Source organism: Mustela erminea, chromosome 14 (genome assembly GCF_009829155.1).
Source record: "Mustela erminea isolate mMusErm1 chromosome 14, mMusErm1.Pri, whole genome shotgun sequence".
NCBI lineage: Eukaryota > Metazoa > Chordata > Mammalia > Carnivora > Mustelidae > Mustela > Mustela erminea.
Window position 1 is genome coordinate 73,286,901 of NC_045627.1, and position 23,467 is coordinate 73,310,367.

The window sequence follows — 23,467 nt, forward strand, 5'->3', positions numbered from 1 at the left end:
AGGAACTTGCAATTCTTGATCTCAGGGTTGTGAGTCTGAGCCTCATGTTGGGGTAGAGATTACTTAAAAAAAAAAAAAAAGATGGTAATACTACCCTAAAATCATTATTTTGAGAAACTGTCAAACTATTTTATATGAATTATCTCAAGCAAAAAACAGTCAAGATAAAAACCAAAGTAAAACTGCCAATATGAGTTTCAGGATTGCATTATTTGGATATTCATTTATTTTTACCTGGAAGGATGAGTTGGACAAAGAGGACTTTTAGAAATGTATACACATGTTTATAATTTATCATTCTCAAAAAAATGCATTGAACATAATGGGAAACATTTAAATACTTAAAGTTGCATAACAAAGTTACAAAACTCTAAATGATACAATCTATTAAATATATTAATTTACATTTATAAAGTAAAAACACTTCAAATGCCATGCTCTAAATATTTACTTTCCTAAAGCAGGATAATAGGAATTATTCATTAGGATGTATTCTATTGATCAAATTTTACTTTACCTTTCATGAAAGTACATTACAGAAGTTGAAGTCAAAGATACTTAAATGAGATTATTTAATTCAGTCAGTCAATTGATTCATTGATTGTGTACTAGGTGCAAAAGTGATTTTAAAAGGCAGTGTATAGGGAAGAACATTCTTGTTGAAGTTCTTTTGCTGGCAAACTTTTCCTCCTTCTCTCTGGAGCCATAGAGATTTATTTAAACAAGAAAGTCAAGTCTTGCTGCTTTAGCTACAACTAGAAGCTGAATTACTGATGAATGTTTTAGATAATTGGTTTCAAATCTTTAGCTGTAGAGAAAAGAGAGAGTATATACATTTTGCTCCGTCTCGTAAAGCTCTATTATCATCACTTATTTTTTGGCTGCCAGTGCACTATTAAGGTCATCCTGATGGAAGTGAAAGTTTGCGATAGTTCATTAAAAATCCCATCTTGAGACTTTCAGTCAGTGCCCTCTAGTGGTCTTTAACATCCCTTGTTTTACAGTGAACATTGAAGCATTATGGTGCCGACTCAGGCCATGTACATCTTGAGTCTATTCCTAGATCTCAGTGATTATTAAGACACACTGAAGTACTGCATTTTCTTTATAATTATGAACTACTTAAAAATTGAGGGTGTATTTTTTTGTGTGTGTGAATAAGTCATACTTTTAATTTTCAGAAGTGAAAATGACAAGGGGCTACTTGCCTTTGGAAAAGGCATTAAAGAATATTGGGGTAATAAGCTTTCTGTCTCATAGAGACAGTAATAAGACTCAGTTATCACACAGCTCTCAAAGTCCAATTAAATAATATGCTTTTAAGTAAAACAACAGAACAAAATAAAACAGAGTTACACAGAATCCACGAGGTGGTATTTGAAGAAGAAAAAGGAAAATCTGGAAATTCACATACTGAGAGTGCTCTATTGAAATCAAAGAAGCCCAAATCCCAAGGCAGGGTATCCAAGGTAAAATCAGTCTGCTCCCAACCATCCGAGGAAAAGAGACGGTGCAACTGCCACCTTGTATGAATAGCCATTTCTGGAGTTCCTTTTCCTCTTTCCCATCTGCTGGCTGAATGGAAAGGACTACATTTCGGCAAGATACAGGCTTGAGAAAACCAACTTCATTTCCAGTAAAACGTGTTTCACTGCCACCAAAATTCTTACAAGTTATGTTGGGTGCTGGAAAACAAGGAACATGAGCTGTGTAGTTTGTACAGTAAACTGGTACTTGTGTAGCATCATTTAGTTTTGGATCTTTATTAATACATTATTCCAGTTTGAGGTTCTTGCACTTAAGTGTCTCCTCCATACTGGTGGTGGCGATGGTCCTGTGGTGACTGGTGACTGACATGAACCACAGGACACATAGGAGCCAGGTGGCCACGGTTTTTGGAGCAGCTGGCCCAGAGGACCAGGTGGCTGCCATCAGGGGGTTACTTTTTAATTATTAAAAAAAATTTGTCATGATAGTGTTGTTTCGAGTCTATATGTTCTTACACAGCTATTTGTGACCTGCTTTGAGAATAAGTAAATCCTATAGACAAAAAGCACAGATTTTTTTTTTTCTTAAATTAGGAATTCTAGGGGCACCTTGGTTGCTCAGTCAGTTAAGCATCAGACTCTTGGTTTTGGCTCAGGTCCTGCTCTGGCAGTTGTGTGATGGAGCCCCACCTCGGGCTCTGTGCTTGGTTGGTGTGGAGTCTGCTTCAGAATCTTCATCTCTCTCCCTCCCCCTCTGCGCACACATGTGTGCTCTCTCTAAAAATGAATGAATAAAATCTTTAAGAAGTAAATAAAAACTAAGAATTCTAACATATCTCAATTTTTAAATTTAATAGATTGATATGCTGCTGAAAGAGTATTTACTCTCTGGAGACATATCTGAAGCTGAACATTGCCTTAAGGAACTGGAAGTACCTCATTTTCACCATGAGCTTGTATATGAAGTAAGATTACTTTGACATTCCACAGAGAATTATTAAGTGTTCCTTTTTGCACTACAGTGACTTAATGCTTCTTTAATAGCATATCTTTTTTTTTTTAATTTTAATATTAAGGGAGTAAGTTGTTTTTAATTTCTTATAGTGATTATAATTACATGTCAGACAAAAGGAATCTGATATATTTTAGGAGCAGTTTCTTCATATGAATTAATGACCAAAGATTTATTCATTCATTCAATTTTTAGGCCATTGTAATGGTTTTAGAGTCAACTGGAGAAAGTACATTTAAGATGATTTTGGATTTATTAAAATCTCTTTGGAAATCTTCTACCATTACTCTGGACCAAATGAAAAGAGTAAGTATAACATTATTTTGCATAATTTTTAGGCTTAAATATATAATACTTTAAATGTATAATGATTGAATAAAGATTATGAATTGTCAATGAAATGTTCTTTCAGGTATGTTTAATAATACTATGCCTGTAGTTGGTTTTTTTGTTTTGTTTTTTTAAATGGTTGTGATTATGTTTGACCCCTTGTAGCCATTTCTTGAAAGTATCTCTTCCGTGGGTTTTTTAAAGATGCGATTGTTCTTACTCAAGAGTTCTACTTTTTTTTTTTTTTTTTAAGATTTTATTTATTTATTTGTCAGAGACAGAGGGAGAGAGAGCGAGCGAGCACAGGCAGACAGAGGCAGAGGGAGAAGCAGGCTCCCTGCCGAGCAAGGAGCCCGATGTGGGATTCCATCCCAGGACCCTAGGATCATGGCCCGAGCTGAAGGCAGCTGCTTAACCAACTGAGCCACCCAGGCATCCCAAGAGTTCTACTTTTAAGATATGAGAAGTTCTGTTTTATATCTAGAAACAACATGAACATGATCTTTTAACAAATACACTTTCATTTATTCCTATTTAAAATAGTGAAGTTCTTACTTACCTTGTATTTTTTCTAAAAAATATTTTATTTATTTATTTGACAGAAATGCAGTGAGAGAGGGAACACAGGCAGGGGCAGAGGGAGAGGAAGAAGCAGGCTTCCTGCCTGTGTGGGGCTCAATCCCAGGACCCTGGGATCACGACCTGAGCCCAAGGCAGATGCTTAATGACTGACTCACTCAGACGCCCCTTGCCTTGTATTTTTAAAAAGTAATAAATGTATATAGAGAAGTAGATGAAGAAATGTGTCCAGTGTCTGATATCTGCCTAAACTCTCTTGAGAGAACAATTTTAGAGAAAACATTCAATAACAAACATACCTGCTGTCTGTACTTTCCAAGGATCAGATCTGACTTCAGTCTAATTTTGTGAAGAGTTAAGGCCTTAAATGTAGCTTGATGACAGTGATAGGTTGTATGGCATTATGTATTTCATATGGGCTAACATTCTATATATAATTTTGTTTTAGGGTTATGAGAGAATTTACAATGAAATTCCAGACATTAATCTGGATGTTCCACATTCATACTCTGTGCTTGAGCGATTTGTAGAAGAATGTTTTCAGGCTGGAATAATTTCCAGACAACTCAGAGATCTTTGTCCTTCAAGGTACTTTATTACTTCTTTCACATAAGATACTGGCTAAGTGCTTGGAAGGCTTAGCTAATTTTCTGTCATTCCAGAAGAATTCTGGAATTCTGTCAGAAAAATAACATCTCCCCTAAAGCTACTTAAGAGTGAAAATCATCTGTTTTGAGTTTATGAAAAAATGGGCAAAACTTATTTTGCCCCCTTGTAAATCTATACATGCCTACTTCATGAAGCCCTTGTTCACTGGAAGGAATCTAACTTTGTGTAGTAGTTCTGTGTACGAGGCTGTGTTCTATGTACTTGAAATATTATTTTAGAGTAGATCTTAACACCAGTTAGATAAGAAAATTGAGGTTTAAGAAAGTGTGTGGTATACTTTTCCTAAAGTCACACATTAATAGAGGCCAAGGATGAATCTAGACCTTTCCTGGCTCAAAGATCTAGACTCATTCCTGTACTCCATGTAGCTTCCTTTTTCTCCTTCATGGAATGGAGAATTAAGTCTAATTGAATCTTACCTCATTGGAAAGTGGATGTGTGTGATTCTTTGGAGATAATATATTTGTACTACTGGCATCTAAACTCTTTAGGAGTTGATGAGTTTTTTTGTGGTTAAAATAAAGCTTATAATGAAGATTATAAATAGGTCTAAATGTTAGTAATAGATAAATTTGTGTATGTCTGCTTTATATACATTTTAAGTCTTCATAATTTTTAATCTGAAATAATTGCAAAGCTTTGTCTATTTTTATTGAAGTCGATTGTGAGAAATCTCAGAAAAAATAGTTGCTGGTACTGTCTCTCTGGAAAGTTTAAAAGCCATGGATAGAGGAGGAGGAAGATAGGGTTTAATGACTTTGATAAAAAAAAAGTTTGAAAATACAGATCTCTAAAAATATATATATAGACCTTTGCTTGGTGATGGCATCACTCATGTGCAAGTGGTATACATCAGTAAATACTGACAACTTTGGTAAGGGTTCTTACTTACTACTTTGTTCCCCATCTCAGTCTCCTAATATTATAGTCTGAAGCCTTTATATTCAGGAAAATGTAGCTGATTTCTACTTAGACTTAATATGAAAAGGCACTAGCTTTTAAAATTTTTCAGCCTCTGTTCAGAAACCTAACTGGTCATTTCTCTTGTGACTTTACTCTCAAGGATCAGTTGAGGAGATACCTAAAAGTACTTTGTTTGCCATTATCCTCTACCCATTAGCTTATTTGGGTGAAGTACACATTTGTGTGAGGTCTTGAGTGCTTGTGCATGTTAGAGAAAGAGGGCTAATCCTGAGCAAACTCTGTTTCCACTTACTGCTTTAGGTTGCTGGTCAACTATTCCTCCTGGGTTGAAGCAAGGTGTCTTGAGTTTGAAATAGTAGGAATTCCAAATGGAGCATAGACTGGAATTAATTGGATTCTGATTTGGTTTTCCATGTACAGGTTATGGCTTTTCTACATTTGAGAAGAAACTTAAAAAACTTTTAAAAAATGGACATTTTCATAGGTTCTGTAGCTCTAGTTTACATAATTCCAAATTATGTTAGTGTTTCTTTGGCTCATTGTTCAGTTTTCAAATAATACTAATAACGTAGTAGGAGTAAATATTAAAATTCTAAATAGCATGTTTGCTTTATATTTTAACATATCAACATGACTCCATTTGGACAATGAACTTACTTCAATAATTAAGCTTTTATTTAACTAAAAACTGCTTAGATTAGCAGTTCATTTGATTTGTTATATCCTAAGGTATATAGTAGGGAAAGTGTCTTTCTCAAAGGAATTAGAGGTGTGCTCACTTATTTTTTTTTTTAATTTTTAAAGAGTAAAACCCTTCAAAACCTAATGACTAGCCAAAAGAACCCAAGGCTTTTTTGATTTTGATCTATAGTCAGAATTGGTATCTATTTTCATGTTTGTGTTCTTTTCATTACAGGGGCAGAAAACGTTTTGTAAGTGAAGGAGATGGAGGTCGTCTTAAACCAGAGAGCTACTGAATATAAGAACTCTTACAGTCTTAGATGTTATTAAAAAAATATAAATATATCTGAATTGTAAGAGTTGTTAGCACAGGTTTTTTGTTGTTTTATTATTTTTTTTTTTTCGAAGCACTTGTTTTGGGTACAAGGCATTTCTGAAATTTTATAAACTTAAAATTTAAAGGGGAATTTTTAAGGAAGTGTTTTCCTTTTTATCTTTTCTTCTTCTTTTTTTTTTTTTTTTTTTTGAGGGTGTAAAGGAGGGACAGAAGAGTAACCACTTCTTAAGTGGAATATTCTCATAAGCTACCTTTTGTAAGTGCCATGTTTATGACCTAATCATTCCAAGTTTTGCATTGATGTCTGACTGCCACTCCTTTCTTTCAAGGACAGTGTTTTTGTAGTAAAATCACTGGTTTATACAAAGCTTTATTTAGGGGGTGAAGTTAAGCTGCTAAAACCCCATGTTGACTGCTGCTGTTGGAATACTGTGCTTTGGGAGTTAAAAAAAAAAAAAAAGTTATTTCTTTGTCTTAAAGAACTTTAAGAAAATGAGTTAGTCATAAGACTTATTCATTTTTCCAGGGAACATATTGATTGGTCTTAAAGACTAGACAGTTAAATAAATGGTGGCTGGAACATCTATTTTTCTACAAAACTGGAAAAATGAACCCGGTTCTAAAAGAATGTATGACAAAATAAAACATGTGAAGCAGTGTTGATTCTTTATTGGGAGTACCTATGTCTTAGGTCTTTTTAAAAACTTATTTTACACAGCAAATTTTAAATCCTATAAGAGAGTGTATTTGAACCTAGTGAATTTAACTTTGTTCTTTGCAAACTTTTAAATCAAAAGTATAATAGTAAATTCTTTAAATACTATCTGTGGGAAATGCATACATACTTGGTTTTTTGATCTTCTTTAAAGCCCAGTGAAATTTCTAAAATATAATACCTTCATCATCCTTAAGTTCTGTTACCAGTGTTTGTGTTATAAAAAATTATTCTTCAGAAACTCAAAAATTTTTACATTTATCCAGTGTCTAAGAAGATATCAGCTACCAATAAATAATAGTTCTCTAAAGAATGATCACATTTCTGACCTCTTTTGCAGAGCAAAACTCAGCAAGGCCTCAAGGTCTGTGCTAATTTAAATTGTCTATTATTGATTGTAGCAACCAGCCAAGAATTATATTCAGATTTACAAATACATTCTTAGGAATACACCCATTAAGGCAGTCTTTTAGCACTAAAACCCCAAATTTAATGTTCATATTTATCTCATGGGCTCTTTCAAGTCCATATTTTTTTTCTATTTTTAGGGTTTTAATTATGTTTGATACCTGGATGAATAAAGGTAGCACGGTAATTTAGTCCTTAAAGTCAGTATCATTAAAAGCTCAGGCGACTACTTTATAAGTGAAGGTTTCTTAAAAATCAGATTTAAGAAATACAGTTTTGTCATTGCCAGGAGGACCAGTTGATCAGGCAAAATAGCCTTAAATATGAAACACAAAATTCATAAACAAGTTCTAAAATTAGATGATGATGTAAAAGCACCAAAAACGTTTTGTACGAGATTAGAATGTATCTTTAATTCAGTTTTTAATAAACATGTAAAGATTACCTGAATATAAAAGTTTCACTTAGTCACTTGTACCTATGAATGTTATCTGTAAGACTCACAGTCATAGGAATAGTGAAACCGTAATTTATAGTTACAAAAACTTGGTTAAAAGAAAAAAAAACTATAAAATTTGGGTTCAGTTTTTTAATTGCTCATGTTCAGTACAAACCAGAGGGTCTAAATTCACAAGTTTCGTTAGTCTTGGGTATTTTTATTTTATAAGCACTATCAATTTTATTAAACACACCATCTTTAGCATACAGATGCAAATTATTATTTAGCTATTGTTAATAGTATATGCTGTAGAATATCCTGTAGAAGTGCTAAGTTACCATTCAGTGAGTTATTTGTTGCTGTTCCTTCTCTGCCACTTCTTGTTGGCGAATTGTATCCTGGGCTGCTTGCTGCATTTTCTCCAGTTTTTCCAGAGTCAGAGATTTTAAGGGCAAAAGTTTAGGTTTACACAGCACCATTGTGGTTATATCTTCCACTGACAACTGCCCTAAGTTTAAAAAGAAATGATTTAGTGAGATGACCCAGTTGTATGGTGGTTTGGATTTGCAGCTAGAATGAGCATCTAACGACTTAATCCATTGTCAGTGAAAACTCTTGTTTTTAGTTATTTCAAATATATCAACATTTAATTCTAGGGAGTTTATAAGGATGACATTTTAAACTTCCTACCTAACATTCTAAGTTACCTATGAGACATACAACATTTTGTATCAGATGTTTAATTTGCAAAAAGATTTGGGAGAAATACATAGTGCATACGAATACTTACATAGTAAAAGCATGGTATTAATATTAATATTTGTTAATATATAACATATAAGCATATAAATATATAATTAATATGAATATTCAAATACTAATATAAATGTTTAAATTACGCCATCAGCATTTAACAGTGGCTTGACTTAGGTTTCTTTTCCCCCACTTTCAGACCTTATTTAACATTAGTGAATTACACTTTTTTTTTTCACTGACAATTTCATGTTTTATCTGCATATCTGAGTACAACTGGATTTCTAGGTCTAAGAAACAGTGCTTCATTTGTCATCTTTTTACTGGGGGCGGGGAAAGCAATGGATGAATTCTTTATAACCTATTCCTAAGAGAAACATAGTAATGATAAGTGCACAGTAAATGTGGCATACAGGATACAAAATAGTTACCAATATTTAGTATTGAGCCACTTATATGCCACGCCTACTACTTTTTATTTTGGTCCCTATAACAGTCTGTGACCTAAGTATTGTGATTTAGATACCTTGTTTTGGAAGAACTTCCCGGAACATTGACTTCACTTCCGCCATATCTGAATTGTTGGATACAGCTAAGTTTTTTCCTTCAATGAGAAATCAATTATTAATATTCAAGAATGAATTTACAAAGCATATTGCTGGAGGTATTTCCATTGTAGGTTAAGAACAAAAATAATTTCTATAAAGAACGAACTACTCAATCCTTGCATAATTATCCCATTAATTTCTTGTGCGTCTTTTCACTGAAACAAAGTTGAGAGAGTTCACATAAGCATCTAGATCTTGTCAACATTCTTTAATCACTGGAGATGTTAATTTGTAAGGCTACATGTTCTACATTTTTCCCCTTATGAAAAGTTAGGTAGGACTTCATTTTTTTAGACATAATCACCTAATAGATATCGCTGAGAAAAACCAGAAGCATTTATGTGTGGCTGTTTGGTTCACTGATAGCATCTCCTAAAAAGTGGATGAGTTACAAAAATTGCCATTTGGGAAGTGTGGGGTAAGGCAGGTAGTTAGGAAAAAGGAGGAAGTAGGTAAATGTTTCCCTGACATTCCCACTCCTCAATAGCTAACATCGCTTTGCTTTAATGACAAAAAGCATCCTAAGGATCAGTTACCTGGCTACACAGCTGATATTTGTAAGGAAGCAACACAAATGGGCGAAACTGGCTCTTGAACAGAAGTGAGAAGTTCGCTTTGAGTTTACTACTATCCTCTAATAACAGGGATAATATATGCTAAAGTGCCAGCAAACATCTTATCTTGAATATTTTGTTAAGATACCAGCATATACCAACTGGCTGATGACATTTGTTTCCAGTGTTACATTCCAAATTACTGCTGTGCTGTATATTCAGGGTGTTCTGGACTGTAATTTGTAGCATGATCCTTCTCCAAACACAGATGCTTCTCTAGACAGTCCCACCCCTTTTGTGATATTTCACCATAGTGATGCAACCTTACCATGTGCCTTTCACAACATCACCAGAGAAGAAAGATTTATTATTACAAAGTGGTGATGCTGGCGTGGTGCCTGTCTTTACCGCCCACTGCAAATTAATCAAGTGAAGCTGCTTCTGGTCTCAGTTATTCCCACTCTACTACACTTTGACATTTGTAATAAAATTTTCCTAGTCTATCCACCAGGTCTCTTCTTGTTCAAATCCCTATTCCGGAATATCTAAGTTCCTGAGGAAACTCTATCCGTTTTCCAGAACTCTTGTCATCAAAATTTACTCCTACAACTGCTCTTTTCAGGAGTGAAAATGAAATAGGGAATGGACTAGGAATAAAGCATCTCATCACTAACTGGAATCTGAGATAAGTGCAATAGGCAGTTTCCTTAGAACACACTACTTCTGCCACGTTCTTTACTTGTTACTTAGGCTTGCCAGTGGTACCCAGTGATCATTTCCTTTTTTTCCCCCCCGGATTATGTTGAAGGCTAATAGCATTGCAAATCCCTCATTAGTCTGAATACTGCTATAATAGAAAACAGCCTCTCCATTAAAATATCACAATGAAAATATTCAATAGGTCCTTATTTGGTGTAGTTCTGATAGGATATGCTGCCAAAAGGGAGAATAGATACTACAGATGTTGACAAATATGAGGGAAGTAACAGCTAAGAATTTTTGTATCACAGAATTTCTTACCAGCAAAACAGTGGATGAATAGCAGCTGCAGCTACTCAGATCTGTCACTATCCTTTGCTTGCTCTCTCCTATATCTCACATCCAAAATCTGGCTCCAGGAAAACAGTGAAACTTGGTGCTCTACCAAACCTTAGTTCTCTCTCTCACTAAAGCTGCCATTGTTACTGCAAAGGGTGTGGGGCCAAAGGCCTGGTAGGGAGTGGGTTGGGTCTGGTGTGGGGAAGATGAGTGCTGGCAGTCACTTGCCTGGGTGGAGTGTCTGCTTTACTAGGGTTGGTTATTGTTCCTAGGCTCCCCCCCCCCCACCCCAGGCATTCGCAGGAGAGAAACAGGAAGGGAAGGGCTAAAATAAGCAAGGTGGTGGTTGGATGGCCCTCATTGGCAAGGCTGCACTGTCTTGATCAACTGCCCAAGGAGTCCACAGAAGCAAGGAGCATTTTTTTCCTTTACCCACTGGCCTGCTAATAGCCAAACATGGTGTTTTGTCTGGTGTAGTGTGCCCTAAGGAGTTGTTGCTCCTAAAGGTACTATCTTATTATGATAAGGTAAGATGTATGTAACACTAGGGACATAGGGGTCAAAGAAACATACCAACCATGACTGAAATTCGTGTGTATCATATAAGTGCCATATCATTCAGTTCAATAAATATGTGAGTGTCTGAGAGCCTAGCTCGTTCAGTCAGAAGAGCATGCAACTCTTGATCTCAGGGTTATGAGTCTGAGTCCCATATTGGGTATAAATTACTTAAAAATAAAATATTAAAAATGTGTCTGTCATGTGGAAAGCACTGTTCATTAGTGAACAAGACAGATAAAACTCAAAACTTTTTGGAGCCTATACTCTATAGAGTAAGGGGAGAGAAATAAATAATAGAATTTTGTAAAGTAGTACGTCTATAGAATACAAAATAGTTTAGGGGGATTTAGGAGTGCTGAGTGGAGTACTGCAGTTTAAGTAGGGAAATGATCATGGACTCAAGAAGGTGAAAATCACTGTGACCTCATTTTGGTGTGCATGTTAAATTTTTTGAATTTGCAAAAAAGTCGAAAGTCTGATAGTATCCAGAGTTAGAGAAAGAATAGGGAAATGGGCATTTTCTGTTGGTGGGTGGGTTTTTGGGGTACAAATTTTTTATGAGACCAGTGCTCTAACCCTTGAGCTATGGAGCCTCGCCTGGGGTACAAATTTTTTAAAGGGTATTTTGTAGTATCTTAATATTTTGTATTATGTACTAATACAAAATATGCACATTTTCTTTGACCTAAATGTATTACTTCTAGTAATGAGCCCCAAAGAAAATAATGCACCAGTGTACAAAGATCTAAGAACAAGAACGCTCATTAAAGCATTGCTTTGTATAGTAAAATGTTCAGTATATCAACGATTAAATAAATTATGACAGAACCATATAATGGACTACTATGTCAGATTTTAAAATGATAAATTTATCAAGGTATATTTTAAGAGTAAACATACTCAATTGCAGAAGTAAAATTCTTACACTAATAGAACCCAAACTTTTTAATGCTTAGAGAATACGATGTCAGTTACTTTTTGAGGCTCTTGGTCTGGGTAATTGGAAAATAATCCGCTTTCTTTTCCCCCATGGTTTCTTTAGTTTGTAATCTGTCCCAGAGATAATGGTTTTCATACATAGTACATTTCAAAATCATGATGAAGTAAGCATAGCTGTTATAAGCATTGAGCTGGATGCCTCAAATTAATGCAGAAGAACTTGGAGGGAAACCAAGTCTTTGTCATGAAATATTTACTAACTGTAGGAGTGGGAGCTGAAAGACACTTGAGTTAGGAAGGATTACTACTTTAAATCAATCATGCCCATATTGATAACATAAATTAATATTACAACTTGGACAAGTTAAACATTTCTGGGGTGATTTAGTTTGATACCTTATCTAAATTATGTGTGGGACTGGACAAGAACACTAAAGTGTACTTCTAAACCCTGAGAATATAGGTCAGTAGTCCTCAGATTTTATGCTTATATAACACCCACAGGGATTTTAAAAAACTAGATAGAAAAACTAAGTACCCTTTTAAACCTCTCTAAATTGACATATAAATTTATCATAAAGTTCATAGTTACAAAGATAGAATTTCCAACATATTTAAAAATACTGTTACATCAGTCTTTTAAAAACCTATCCAATATAATATAAATACCATAAAAATTTGACAGCTATTACTATCCATTAATAAAAAGAATGAAGAATTCTCTAAGTCAGAAATTTTATTTTTTTCCTACCTAGACTTCTATTACCATTCCACTTAACTTTATTATAATGTAATACATTTTCATGCTTGAACATATTTTAATGGTTAATTTTCCTACCATATTTCTCTAGAAATGTTATAAATTTATTATTTATTTATTTTTTAAAAGTAGGCTTCATACCCACTGTGGAACCCAACTTGAGGCCTGAACTCATGACCCTGAGATCAAGACCTGAGCTGAGCTCAGGAGTCAGACACTCAACCAAATGAGACACCCAGGCACTCCAGAAATGTTTATGAATTTAAATGAAAAGCTAAGATATTCTGCATTGAGTTACTACAATTACTAGTAAAAAAAAAAAACTAATCAAACAAGTTATATACACATGGATAAAATAAGATGAAGAATAAAGTTAACGGCTATATATCTGTTAATAAGGACAGAGCTTTTAAAGTAAATACTGGACAGTAAAGACTGGAGTAGAAAGGATGCTCTTTTCAGGACAAGGGAATTACTCTTTCAGAATGGGAAAAAAAAAGAAAAAACATAAGGAATTTGGGATCATATGTTCCTTTCCAAACATTTTTTCTTTTAACAAACATACCAAATGTCCATAATGTGCCAGCCACAGCTAAATAAAGGAGCTAGAGTGGATAAGAACGAGCTCTCTTTGAGGAACTTGGGATAGGTGGGTCGGGGAGAGAGAGACACATGTAAATAAATTACAGTTGAATACAACCTACTTTAATAAAAGCATGTGTACTGTGCCTTAAGAAACCAAAACCGTAAATAACTTGGTTGGTTTAGGAAAGGTGACAGTGGCTGGTCTCTGAAGAACTACTAAATGTGATATTAGAATTAGCCCCACAAGGACGAATGGGGGTTTACTATGCAGAGAAGAGGCTGCAGAGAAGCAAGGGGACAGTGTTTTAGACAAAGTGAACAATATGCTCAGAGTCAGTAAAAGAAAAAAAAATCTAGGCAAATGGCTAGAGAGTACAGTGCACATACAGTATATGTACTGTAGCTGGACTGACAAAGTGGAGGCCAGTTCATACTCAGCCTTAAATGTCATGGGTTTGGGCTTAATATCCTACAGAGAAAAGGGAGGTAACTGGATGGCTCTGAGTGGGTATGTGATTAGTTTTTTGGAAACACATTCTAGACAAAAAGGAAAAACAGGAGCTACAAGAGGCAAGGAGGTAAGTAAGGAACTATAATTATTTAGGTAAGATGATAAGGGTATGAACAAAAGCAGTGATAACAAGCATCAAGAGAAGATACAAGAGGTATTCAAGGATATAAGAAGTTGAGATTCAAGTATCCCCCATTATTCCCCTCCTCCCCATAACCTCTGGGTGATAAATGAGAAAGGATGACTGAGATTTCCAGCTAACATCTTTGAGTTAATGCAGCTACTAACTGAAGTTGAGGACACAGACAAAGTACAGGTTAAGGAGGGAAGGGTAAAGACCATGAATCAGGTACACTGGGTATGGAAGTCCAATAGGAAGGCAAAAAGGACTGGATGCCCAGAGAGCCAATGGTACAGTAGTATAAGCTACAGAAGTGGATATAATCACCTAAGAAGGATATGGAAAGATGGCAGATGGTGATAGGAGAGGTGGTAAAAAGAGAAGAGTATGCATGTAGTGGGTGAGAGAAGGATCCGGATCATCTTAGTTATTTAAACAAATTAATTTTCTTTTTTTTTTTTAAGATTTTTATTTATTTGACAAACAGAGATCATAAGTGGGCAGAGAGGCAGGCAGAGAGAGAGGAGGAAGCAGGCTCCCCGCCAAGCAGAGAGCCTGACGTGGGGCTCTATCCCAGGACCCTGAGATCGTGACCTGAGCCAAAAGCAGAGTCTTAACCCACTGAGCCACCCAGGTGCCCCACAAATTAATTTTCTAAGCCTTAGTTTCATCTGTTAAATAAAGCTTGTAATGGCACTGACTTCAGACAGTATATTAAATGGCCTAACTCATAATTCATTATCAATCCCTACCACCTGGTAAGAGCTCAGTGGATGTTAGTGATTCTTAAACCATGGCAATATTGTCATAAAATTAGATTCTTAGAAAAAATAAGTCTGTTGACATGTATTAGAATTATAGAGGCTTATTATTAGAAGAGAGTGGAGAAGAGCTTACAGGTGAGCAAGAACACTTAGAATTCTCCACCTATCCCTTTTGCATCTGTATTGCCTTATAGGTCTTCTTAAAGGAAGTACAGTTTCAATGCCCAGAAATGTACTCTAGCTTCTTTCTCTTAGCATAGTGGCTCTTAAATTTGTTTGCTTAAGAGTAACAGTAACAGCAGTGTTTTAGTACAAAATCATCTATTTTAACTACACAGACATTTTAAGGGATTTTTCTATAGTAATTCTGAAAATAAATTAACTTTCACCATAAGAGGTGATTTTAGAATTGAATTAGCCATTTACCCACCTCCCATTGCATCTCCTAAATTTATACTAAATTTAAGTAAGACCAGGTCTAGGAAAAATTATTTTGTCAAACATCACATAGTTGGTAAGTGAAGAGACAGGATTTGAATTCACGTCTGCCTTACTCCAAAGCCTTGGTCCCTTCAGTTTTCTCTGTGCTGCATCTGTAGGAGTGGCCTAAAGACCCTAGATGGATCGAGTATGGAGCCCCACTGAAGGAATCTGAACATCTCAGAATATGTTAGATAAGAGGATAGTAGATAATGGTATGTAGAAGCCAATGAAATTTAAACATGGCATCTTCAGTTTCTACTGAAATGGGGGAGTTTTAAGTCACAAATGGCTTCTGCAAAGGAGGAGGAACATAAAATATTAGTCAAAGAGTAAACCTCAGGATAAACATGTAAGTGCAGCATACTGACTAAAGCACCACATTTTTTTCTCTTTACCATAGCTTTAACCAACATGGTTTTCTATCTCTCGATTTCTTTCTCCTTAATTTGAGGATTCAGCATTCCAGTTGTCATGTTTGATACCATTCTGAAGGAAATCTCTTAGGAAAAAATACGGCTTTTTGTCTGTGGATTTTGTTATAGCATTAGTCTTATCTTTAAAAGAGGATGCCATTGGAACTTTCAAATCTCAAGCTTAATTAGAAATACACAACACTTTAAAAGTTTACAAGTTTTGCATTTTTTCCTCCCACAGACTAGATATGAGAACATTGATAAGACCAATATTGTGGGTCAAACAGCTGAAAAAGACTGTTAGCTTTAGATGGTACACTATTTTCATCTAGCCATCTGGAAAACATAGGCTATAATCTTAGAGGGGACAGACAGAGAAGGGGGATAGATTACTAAAATCCAAATTGCATTCATAGTAACTCAAAGCATAGACATATGGATAAGAAGTATCAAAATGAGGGGCACCTGGCTGGCTCAGTAATTAGAGCATGCAACTCTTGGTCTTGGAGTTTTGAGTTTGAGCCCCACACTGAGTATAGAGATTACTTATAAAAATACAAATTAAAAAAAAAAGCATCAAAATGAAACATACTGTGAATGTCAATGCCAAGTCTTTGTTTCTAAAAATGTTTGGGACAGGATTTGGATGTTTTTAAAACTGTCCTCCTAGGTCATACTAAAGTCTTAATCCAGTATTTGATCTTTGTTAGGAGCCCCACGGAGCCATTTTGTGGGTCAGTGTGGTTATCTTCCATATGTGCCTACCACTCCTAATTTGCTATTAGCTCTTGACCATAATTCTTTTTCCCCTCCACTAATTTATCTTAAACTTAAAAAAAAAAAAAAGAGAGAGATTTTATGTATTTATTTTAGGGAGAGAGAGCAGAGTGAGATTGAGAAAGCAAGCACACACAAGTGGAGTGGAGGGCAGAGGGAGAAGTAGATTCCCCGTGGAGAAGCAAACCCAATGTGGTACTCTATCCTAGGACCCTGAAATCATGACCTGAGCCGAAAGCAGTTGCTTAACCAACTGAGTCACCCAGGCACCCCAATTTATATTAAACTTATCAGCTTATTCTAATTGTACAAAACTCCATTTTTAAAATTTGAAATTGAATGCTTCAGAGTATTCTAAGATTCCAAGTATTTTAAACAAGCTGTGATAGTAAAATCTAATGTATGATTTAAAAGAGAAACTTGTATTGGAGGGTTTTTTTTTTCTTTTTCTTTTTGGATTCATCTATTTCACATAATACTTGAAATGGGATACAGGGCTGTACTCTAGCTCTATTGCTAGCTAGCATGACCCTGAATACAATTCTTAACCAATCCCAGGTTTGATTTTCTCATAAAAAGAACGTTTTGTAATCTGTCCTGGATTGCAAGTTTCAAGTAAAAAGTAGATGTAAAAATGCTTAGAAATATAGTGTGACATTTATTATTCCAGGTTTAATTTTCGTATCACTATAAAATAAGGATATGACGGGCTCCTGGGTGGCTCAGTGGGTTAAGCCTCTGCCTTTGGCTCAAGTCGTAATCCCAGGATCTTGGGATCAAGCCCCACATCTAGCTCTATGCTCAGCAGGGGGGTCTGCTTCCCCTCCCCCTCTGCCTGCTTCTTTGCCTACTTGTTATCTCTCTGTGTGAAATAAATAAATAAAATCTTTAAAAAAATAAAATAAGGATATGACAGACTGTTCTAGATTTCCCATTAAGTACCTTTGGCTCTAAAAATTCTTTGACTCCTTATCAACATTATAGTACCTGTAAGATAGCACGAGCTATTGAAAGATGTTTTCTTTTAAAAACCTGTCACATTTATTTACTTTTAAAAAGCATGTGCTGCCAAACTGTGCTCTTGAAAAATACGCTTTTAAAATATTTATTTATTTGAAAGAGAGGGAGTGCACACACATGCATGGAGGTAGGGAGGGGCAGAAGGAGAAGGTAATCTTTTTTTTTGTTTTTAAGATTTTATTTATTTATTAGAGAGTGAGAGTACAAGCAGGGGGAGCAGCAGGCTTCCACTGAGCGGAGAGCCCAACATGGGGCTCGATCCCAGGACTCTGGGATTATGACCTGAAGGCAGATGCTTAACTGACTGAGCCACCCAGGCGCCCCTGCAGAAGAGAGTCTTAAGCAGACTCCTCTCTGAGTGTGGGGACTGATGTGGGGGCTCAATCTCACAAGTGCAGCTGAATCAAGAGTTGGATGTTTGACTAACCCTCTTAAATATATTTCTAAGAAAATATGATAAAGCAAATCTATTTCACAATATAATTCAAGCCTGAGAAAATGTAGATAAGTTTTTAAGCTGGTGGTAAAGAGTAAAGATGTTTAAAATTCTAATTGAGGGAATGGAAGCTTAGTGTACATAAGAATCTATTTTGAATTTTTGATGGAGGTGACAAATGGCTTGTTGCCTAACCTAGAAAAATAAATGCACCTGAAATATTGCAAAAAACACATTCTGGGGGGCAAAAAACGCATCTTCAGATTCTAATCTAAGTATCAATGCTATTTTCACATAAGAAACACAGGTGATAAACTTCTGGCCCTTCGTCCTATGCAGCTAAAGTTTTGCTGGCTTGCTAAATGTTTAAAAAGTATTTGAACCAATGTTTTAAAATGGGAAGGTTTCACATAAAGTCCAAATTTGCTCCTCTTGACAGATCTGGCAACACTGGGCCCATATTCTTGCATGGCAAAATCTGACTAGAGGTGGGAAGTAATGTCCCATTTAGATGAACATGGGGAGTTGTGTAGTCCCCTTTACTGCCTATTGCTCCTTTTCCCCTACTATTCCCACTGCTAAAGACCCTTGACTTCAAGACGTAAGTAGAATACAGAACCACTATAACACACCAAATGCCAAATGCCCTATTTTATCATTAATAGGTATTAAGAAACAAAAATACAATCTTTGAGAACTAAGGGAGGTACCAGAAGCAATCTGTTTATGTAAAGAACAACAAAGGATATTTTTTGGTGAGTATTTACTAATTTAGATCCTTTTAAGTAAATTCAATCTGCCTATTACAGGTTGTGGATGGGGGTGGCAGGAATGGTAGGAAAAATATGAAACATTTTATTTGTTTTATTCAAGACTTATGATTGACAGGTGAATTTTCAAATGTGTATTAGATTTCTGAATGCAAACTAACATGAAGAAAAGGTGAAAGAGGGGGCCTAAAAAGAAAGTGTTTTTCAGCAGACATAAAGTAGTAATGTTCATTCTCACTCAAGTGGCTGCCCACATGCTAGCTGAGCTTAATTTGGACCGATAATATTCATCTGGAGATGCCAAATAGCATCATATGTCATGTGGCTAGAAACTATAGTAGTTCTATTCTGTTTTGCTATCTGGCATCTGCTAGCAGAAAAATGTTGCAACATGTTCAATTTGGCTAATTAATTTAGACTCATGTGAATAAAATGTGCAGTGTCTAGCTTCTGAACTGTGCCTAGGCCTAAGAACAGGAACTGTTCTTCTTGGATGAATTTGGATGATGCCACCGGTTCTGGTATACTTCACCAGCAGACACTACTATTAAGTTAATAGAAAATGACACATCCTACTCACACAAAATACCAGATGGCCAGCAGTTGCCTTGGTATCTGCTTTGATAACATCAAGATTCATCTGTATTTGAATTGCAGGGCCCACACATCTTTCATCAACAGTCCTCAGGGTGCCAGGAGTTGACACTCCTGAAACTGTGCTGACATCAGTACACTGTTGCAGATTATATCACATCAGCTCCAAGTGCTGGCGAAGTAGCAGCAACACTTTACAATCAGTCCAGGACACTAGCACTTACTCTCCACAGACGGGAGGATTAAATATTAAACTCTCCGTTGTAGGATACCACAGAAGGCTGTGTGTGCAGAGAAGTGGGATGGATTTAACTAACAACACATGACAATGGTAGTTATAGTTATTTTTGAGATGACGTAATCATGATTGGCTAAGTATGAATGCTGTGAATATTCTTGCAAAATACATTAAGACTTATAAGGAATAAGAAAAAAGGAAACACTGAAAATACTTCTGGCCTGAACTCTTTAAAATGACAATAACATAAACATTGACTGGATCCTAAATTTTGTTGGAGCAGCAGGGGAAAAGGTATAAAAGATAATCTTGGGTCAAATGAGAGAATACACCTTCAGACTAGATTTTAAATAACACAGAATTAGTAATTTCTTTAGTTGTGATAATGATACTATGTTTTGCAGGAGAAGTTTATAATTCTTGGTGAATACATTTTGGAAATTTTAGGGGTGTTTGCTTAATAAGTGTCTAACCTGTTACCGAATAGTTTAATGACAATGAAAAAGGCAGGAAAAGGGATGAAATAAATATGACAAAATGTTAACTGCTGGATCTAGGTGAAGGGTATATGAATTTTTTTGTATTATTTTGACTTTTTTATGTATGATTTTTTTTTTTATTGAGGGAAGAAATCATGTTGGAAAGACTTCAGAGGGGAAATCTAAGAAAAGGTTGAGTAACAAGAACTACACTGAATTTAATCAACTGAAGCTGGCAATGTCTCAGGCACCTGGGAAACACCAAATATATTCAGTTTTTTAGGAAGTATTTACCAAAATAATATCAAGAGCAGAATAACATGATAGGGAGAATAGATCCATCTAATAGGCAAACCATTCTATTTAGATGTAAACATAGTAAAGCTAAGAACATAAAAGCAGCTGTTATATAAAATAGTGGTTGTCATAAAAGAAGTACAAAAAGTGCTAAGTAAGCACAGAGGAAATTACTTCCTGTTGGAGAGAATCTGGAAACACATCTCCAAGGATAACTAGGACATGGAAACAAGAGTCATGAAAGGTTAGTGCTTCAATGATTAATCTTGGAAGAAACAAGAATAGTTCATTTTGGCTACAGCATGAGTAGTATGGAAGTAGAAAGAAATTAAGTAAAGAAGTTAGGTTTGCACCCTTGTTGACTGGCTGGGTAAATACAATTTTCAATTTACCTGAAAGTTCTCCTGGTCTTTTTTCTGGCAACGTTAGGCATCCAACCCAGTATGACCAAGATGACTTACAGTTCTTGACTCAAGCCTACAGAAGGAACTACATGAGATAAAGTGTAACAACTCTTGAAAAGAACCATATAAAAGACTTACGGTATTTTTATGAATATTCACAAGCATTAAGTTATTTAATACAACGTAGGCGTGGAGGATTAGGACGGTAGAGCTTCACCCAGCACCGCAGTCATTGGTTTTAAGCCCCCAAAGGAGGAGAAACAAAAGGAATAACGTAATGTTAAGACAAGAGGCGGGGAAGTAGGACTTAGAAGTGTTGCCGCTGCAACCACCTCCTTCCTTTCTAGGCGGTAATGCAAAACGATTTCCTCAAGCTCCAGAATTCTCTGTCCTCCAAAGATCAGGGTGCAAGCACTTAATAGGAACTTAAGGGGCTGAGGTCAGGAGCTCCATCTTGCTGGACTGCCCTGCGGTGCGCGCCTAAGTCCCCTCCCTACCGGGCTGGCTGCCCCGGGGCGCGAGGGACAGATGGAGCGGCCTCGCCCCACAGGGAATCTCAGAGGGGCGGGGGTAGGGCGGGCAGGCCAGCCCGGAAAGAAAACCTTCTTCCAGCGGAAGCGGCTGTGAGCCCGGCTCACCCCTCGCTCTCCGTCTCCTACCGGCCGTCTAGCTGTGGGCTGCCTCACCGGACAAGGCAGACGGACCCACATCTCACTTTGCGACTCCAGCTGGAATGGGCACTCCCGGTGATGCTGGGGTCTCTGGCTATTCCCACCCTTCCGCCGTGACCCCATTCAGAAGTGCCAAATGCAACTTCCGGGCAGGACAGGGATTTTCGGAACCCTAACCTTTTGTCCACCTAGGTAAGTGACCAGACGTCCCAGCAAAATAAGGGTCAGGAAACCTGCTCCTTCCTCTTCCCCATCCCGGGCAGGTAGTTCTAAATATGAATTAAGTTGTCTAACCTGGGATGTCTGGTCACCTTTGGTCCTTTACCGGGCCTACTTACAGATTTATCTTCCCAGACGGCTCGACTGTTGCCCAGGGCAACGGTGTGATTTGGGCGAAGGGAAAACTACGTCACACTGGAGACGGGAGGCCAGGAAACTCCCTGCCATTATCAGTTATGGCTGCTTTGGCTTCAACAGTAACTTCCGATTGCAAGTTGTCACTCTACCCTGTTGGAGGCTTACTCTGTGGCTCCGCTTGCCTGCGGCGTCCAGTGGGCGGGAGAGGGCGTAGAGCAGCCGTGTAGAGGAAAAGGGCGGAGCGAGGGAAGCTGGCTCCAATGTCTCACTCTGATTGGGCAGCGTCTTTGGCGCCAGCGCCTCACTCTGATTGGGCAGCGTCAGTATGCTTGGCTCCGCCTGTTTTTCTTCTCCGGCGAGTGACGGGCCTGAGTCGGAGGGGTGGGGCGGGGCCGTAGGAGTGAGAGTGTGTGGAGGGGCGGGCGGGGCGGGGCGGGGCAAGTGGGGGAGGGGCGGGCGGGGGGCGGCGGTTGGGCAGCGTCGCTTCTAAGGAGGAGGAGGAAGGAGGGCGAGCGAGGAGGATGGCGGAGTTGGGGCTCCTGACGGTAACCCCGGGCCGCTGAGGTGGGAGGGTGGTGGTTGGTCGGTTCTTCCTGCTTTCGTTCCTACCCGTCGGGCGGTCCAGCTGGCTGTCGATTGGGGGAGGCCCCGCGCGCCCTGAGGGGATAGAGCCAGCCGGGCCGGGGCGAGGCCCGAGGGGCTGGGGCCCTGGGAGGCGCCGCCGCCGCCGCCTCTTTCCTGGGTCCTGTCGCAGGGAGGGCCCGGCCCTCGGAGCCGGCTCTCGTGCGGGGCCCGCAGTCGGTCTCCGAGAGTGAGCCGGGCGGCTCTGACAGCGGCCGGGGCCGGGCCTGCGGTGGCGGCGGGCGGCCGGGGCAGTTCGTGGGCGGGGGCGAGTCGGGGAGAGGGCGCGGGCCAGGGGCGCCGGGTGGATGGCCCTGCTCCGCTCTGCCCTCGGGGGCACCTGGCTCAGGCTGCGGGGCGCCCCGTGGGCGTCCGGGAGGCGTGTAAATCGTTGGCCGGGGCCTTGGCGCAGTGCTAGTGGTGCGGGGTGGGGTATTTCCTTGCCCTTCCCCAAAGCCCGCCACTCTCTCCCCTCCTGTCGTTTCGGTGGAGAGTGGCGAGTTGGCTTTGGGTCTGTTGCCTGGTGAGGCGAGTTGTGGGCATCCAGGACCGCCCTGTTGGACTTGCTTGGTGGCAGCCTGTTTCCGCGGTAGCTTTTAGGAATAGAGGAAAAGTACTCTATCTCCTCCCCTCCTCCCCCCGCCCCCCATCCACCCCCCAAGCTTTTAACGCTGGAGGCTTCGGGAGCAAGCGATTTTCCCCCAGCCCCTCAGTATCCATTGTTTTGTACCATCCCCCTCCCCCGCCCCAGCCTAGGTAGAAGAATGACTTCAAACCCTTAATTGCCCCCTCCCCCCCCTCCGTTTTTAAATCAGCAGAGGTATTGTGTTATTGTGTCTGTATGGATTTACAAACAGGTGGAATGAATACCGATTCGGGAGTTGGAAAGAAGATGCTTTTTTATGTGTTTCGAAGCTTTCAGCCCTTACAGTTGGTGATTTGATTTTCTTGTCTGTCGCTTTATCATAATGGGGGTGATGAGAATAAAAGAGGAAGCAATGTTTTGCAACCTACCCAAAGAAATATTTTTTAAGTCTCTGGGGATGCTGAAGCAAAATTGGGTTGTAGATATGTACTGTATAGTATTTGCTTCAGTTTATAGCTTTCATCTGTGCAATTTTGTATACTTCTT

The 23,467-nt window shown here is 38.1% G+C and overlaps 3 protein-coding genes across 19 annotated transcripts in view; 2 read left to right on the plus strand and 1 right to left on the minus strand.

Annotated features, from left to right (window-relative positions):
• PDCD4 (programmed cell death 4) overlaps positions 1-6,689 on the plus strand; it is a 29,139-nt gene extending 22,450 nt beyond the window's left edge. For all 3 annotated transcript variants that reach the window (XM_032313888.1, XM_032313887.1, XM_032313889.1), the window contains 4 exons: positions 2,345-2,452; positions 2,695-2,805; positions 3,857-3,996; positions 5,918-6,689. In XM_032313888.1, coding sequence (XP_032169779.1) covers positions 2,345-2,452; positions 2,695-2,805; positions 3,857-3,996; positions 5,918-5,978 — 420 coding nt within the window. In that variant the 3' untranslated portion in view covers positions 5,979-6,689. The remainder of the gene's footprint in view (positions 1-2,344; positions 2,453-2,694; positions 2,806-3,856; positions 3,997-5,917) is intronic.
• BBIP1 (BBSome interacting protein 1) overlaps positions 1-22,031 on the minus strand; it is a 44,306-nt gene extending 22,275 nt beyond the window's left edge. For 2 of the 14 annotated variants that reach the window (XM_032313891.1, XM_032313890.1), the window contains exon 1: positions 1,524-1,684. Coding sequence is in view for 10 of the 14 variants with exons in the window: in XM_032313893.1 (XP_032169784.1) it covers positions 7,923-8,089; positions 8,861-8,906 (213 nt within the window). In the remaining 4 variants the exon portion in view is untranslated. Of the gene's footprint in view, positions 1-1,299; positions 1,686-2,234; positions 2,265-6,188; positions 8,090-8,860; positions 8,939-20,674; positions 20,772-21,324; positions 21,434-21,651; positions 21,855-21,879 lie in introns of those variants that run through there. The other 12 variants (XR_004278918.1, XM_032313893.1, XM_032313896.1 and 9 more) reach the window with 12 other exon arrangements.
• SHOC2 (SHOC2 leucine rich repeat scaffold protein) overlaps positions 21,445-23,467 on the plus strand; it is a 96,311-nt gene continuing 94,288 nt past the window's right edge. The window contains exon 1 of one of the 2 annotated variants that reach the window (XM_032313885.1): positions 21,445-21,549. The gene's annotated coding sequence lies outside the window, so the exon portion shown is untranslated. Of the gene's footprint in view, positions 21,550-22,175; positions 22,260-23,467 lie in introns of those variants that run through there. The other variant, XM_032313884.1, reaches the window with a different exon arrangement.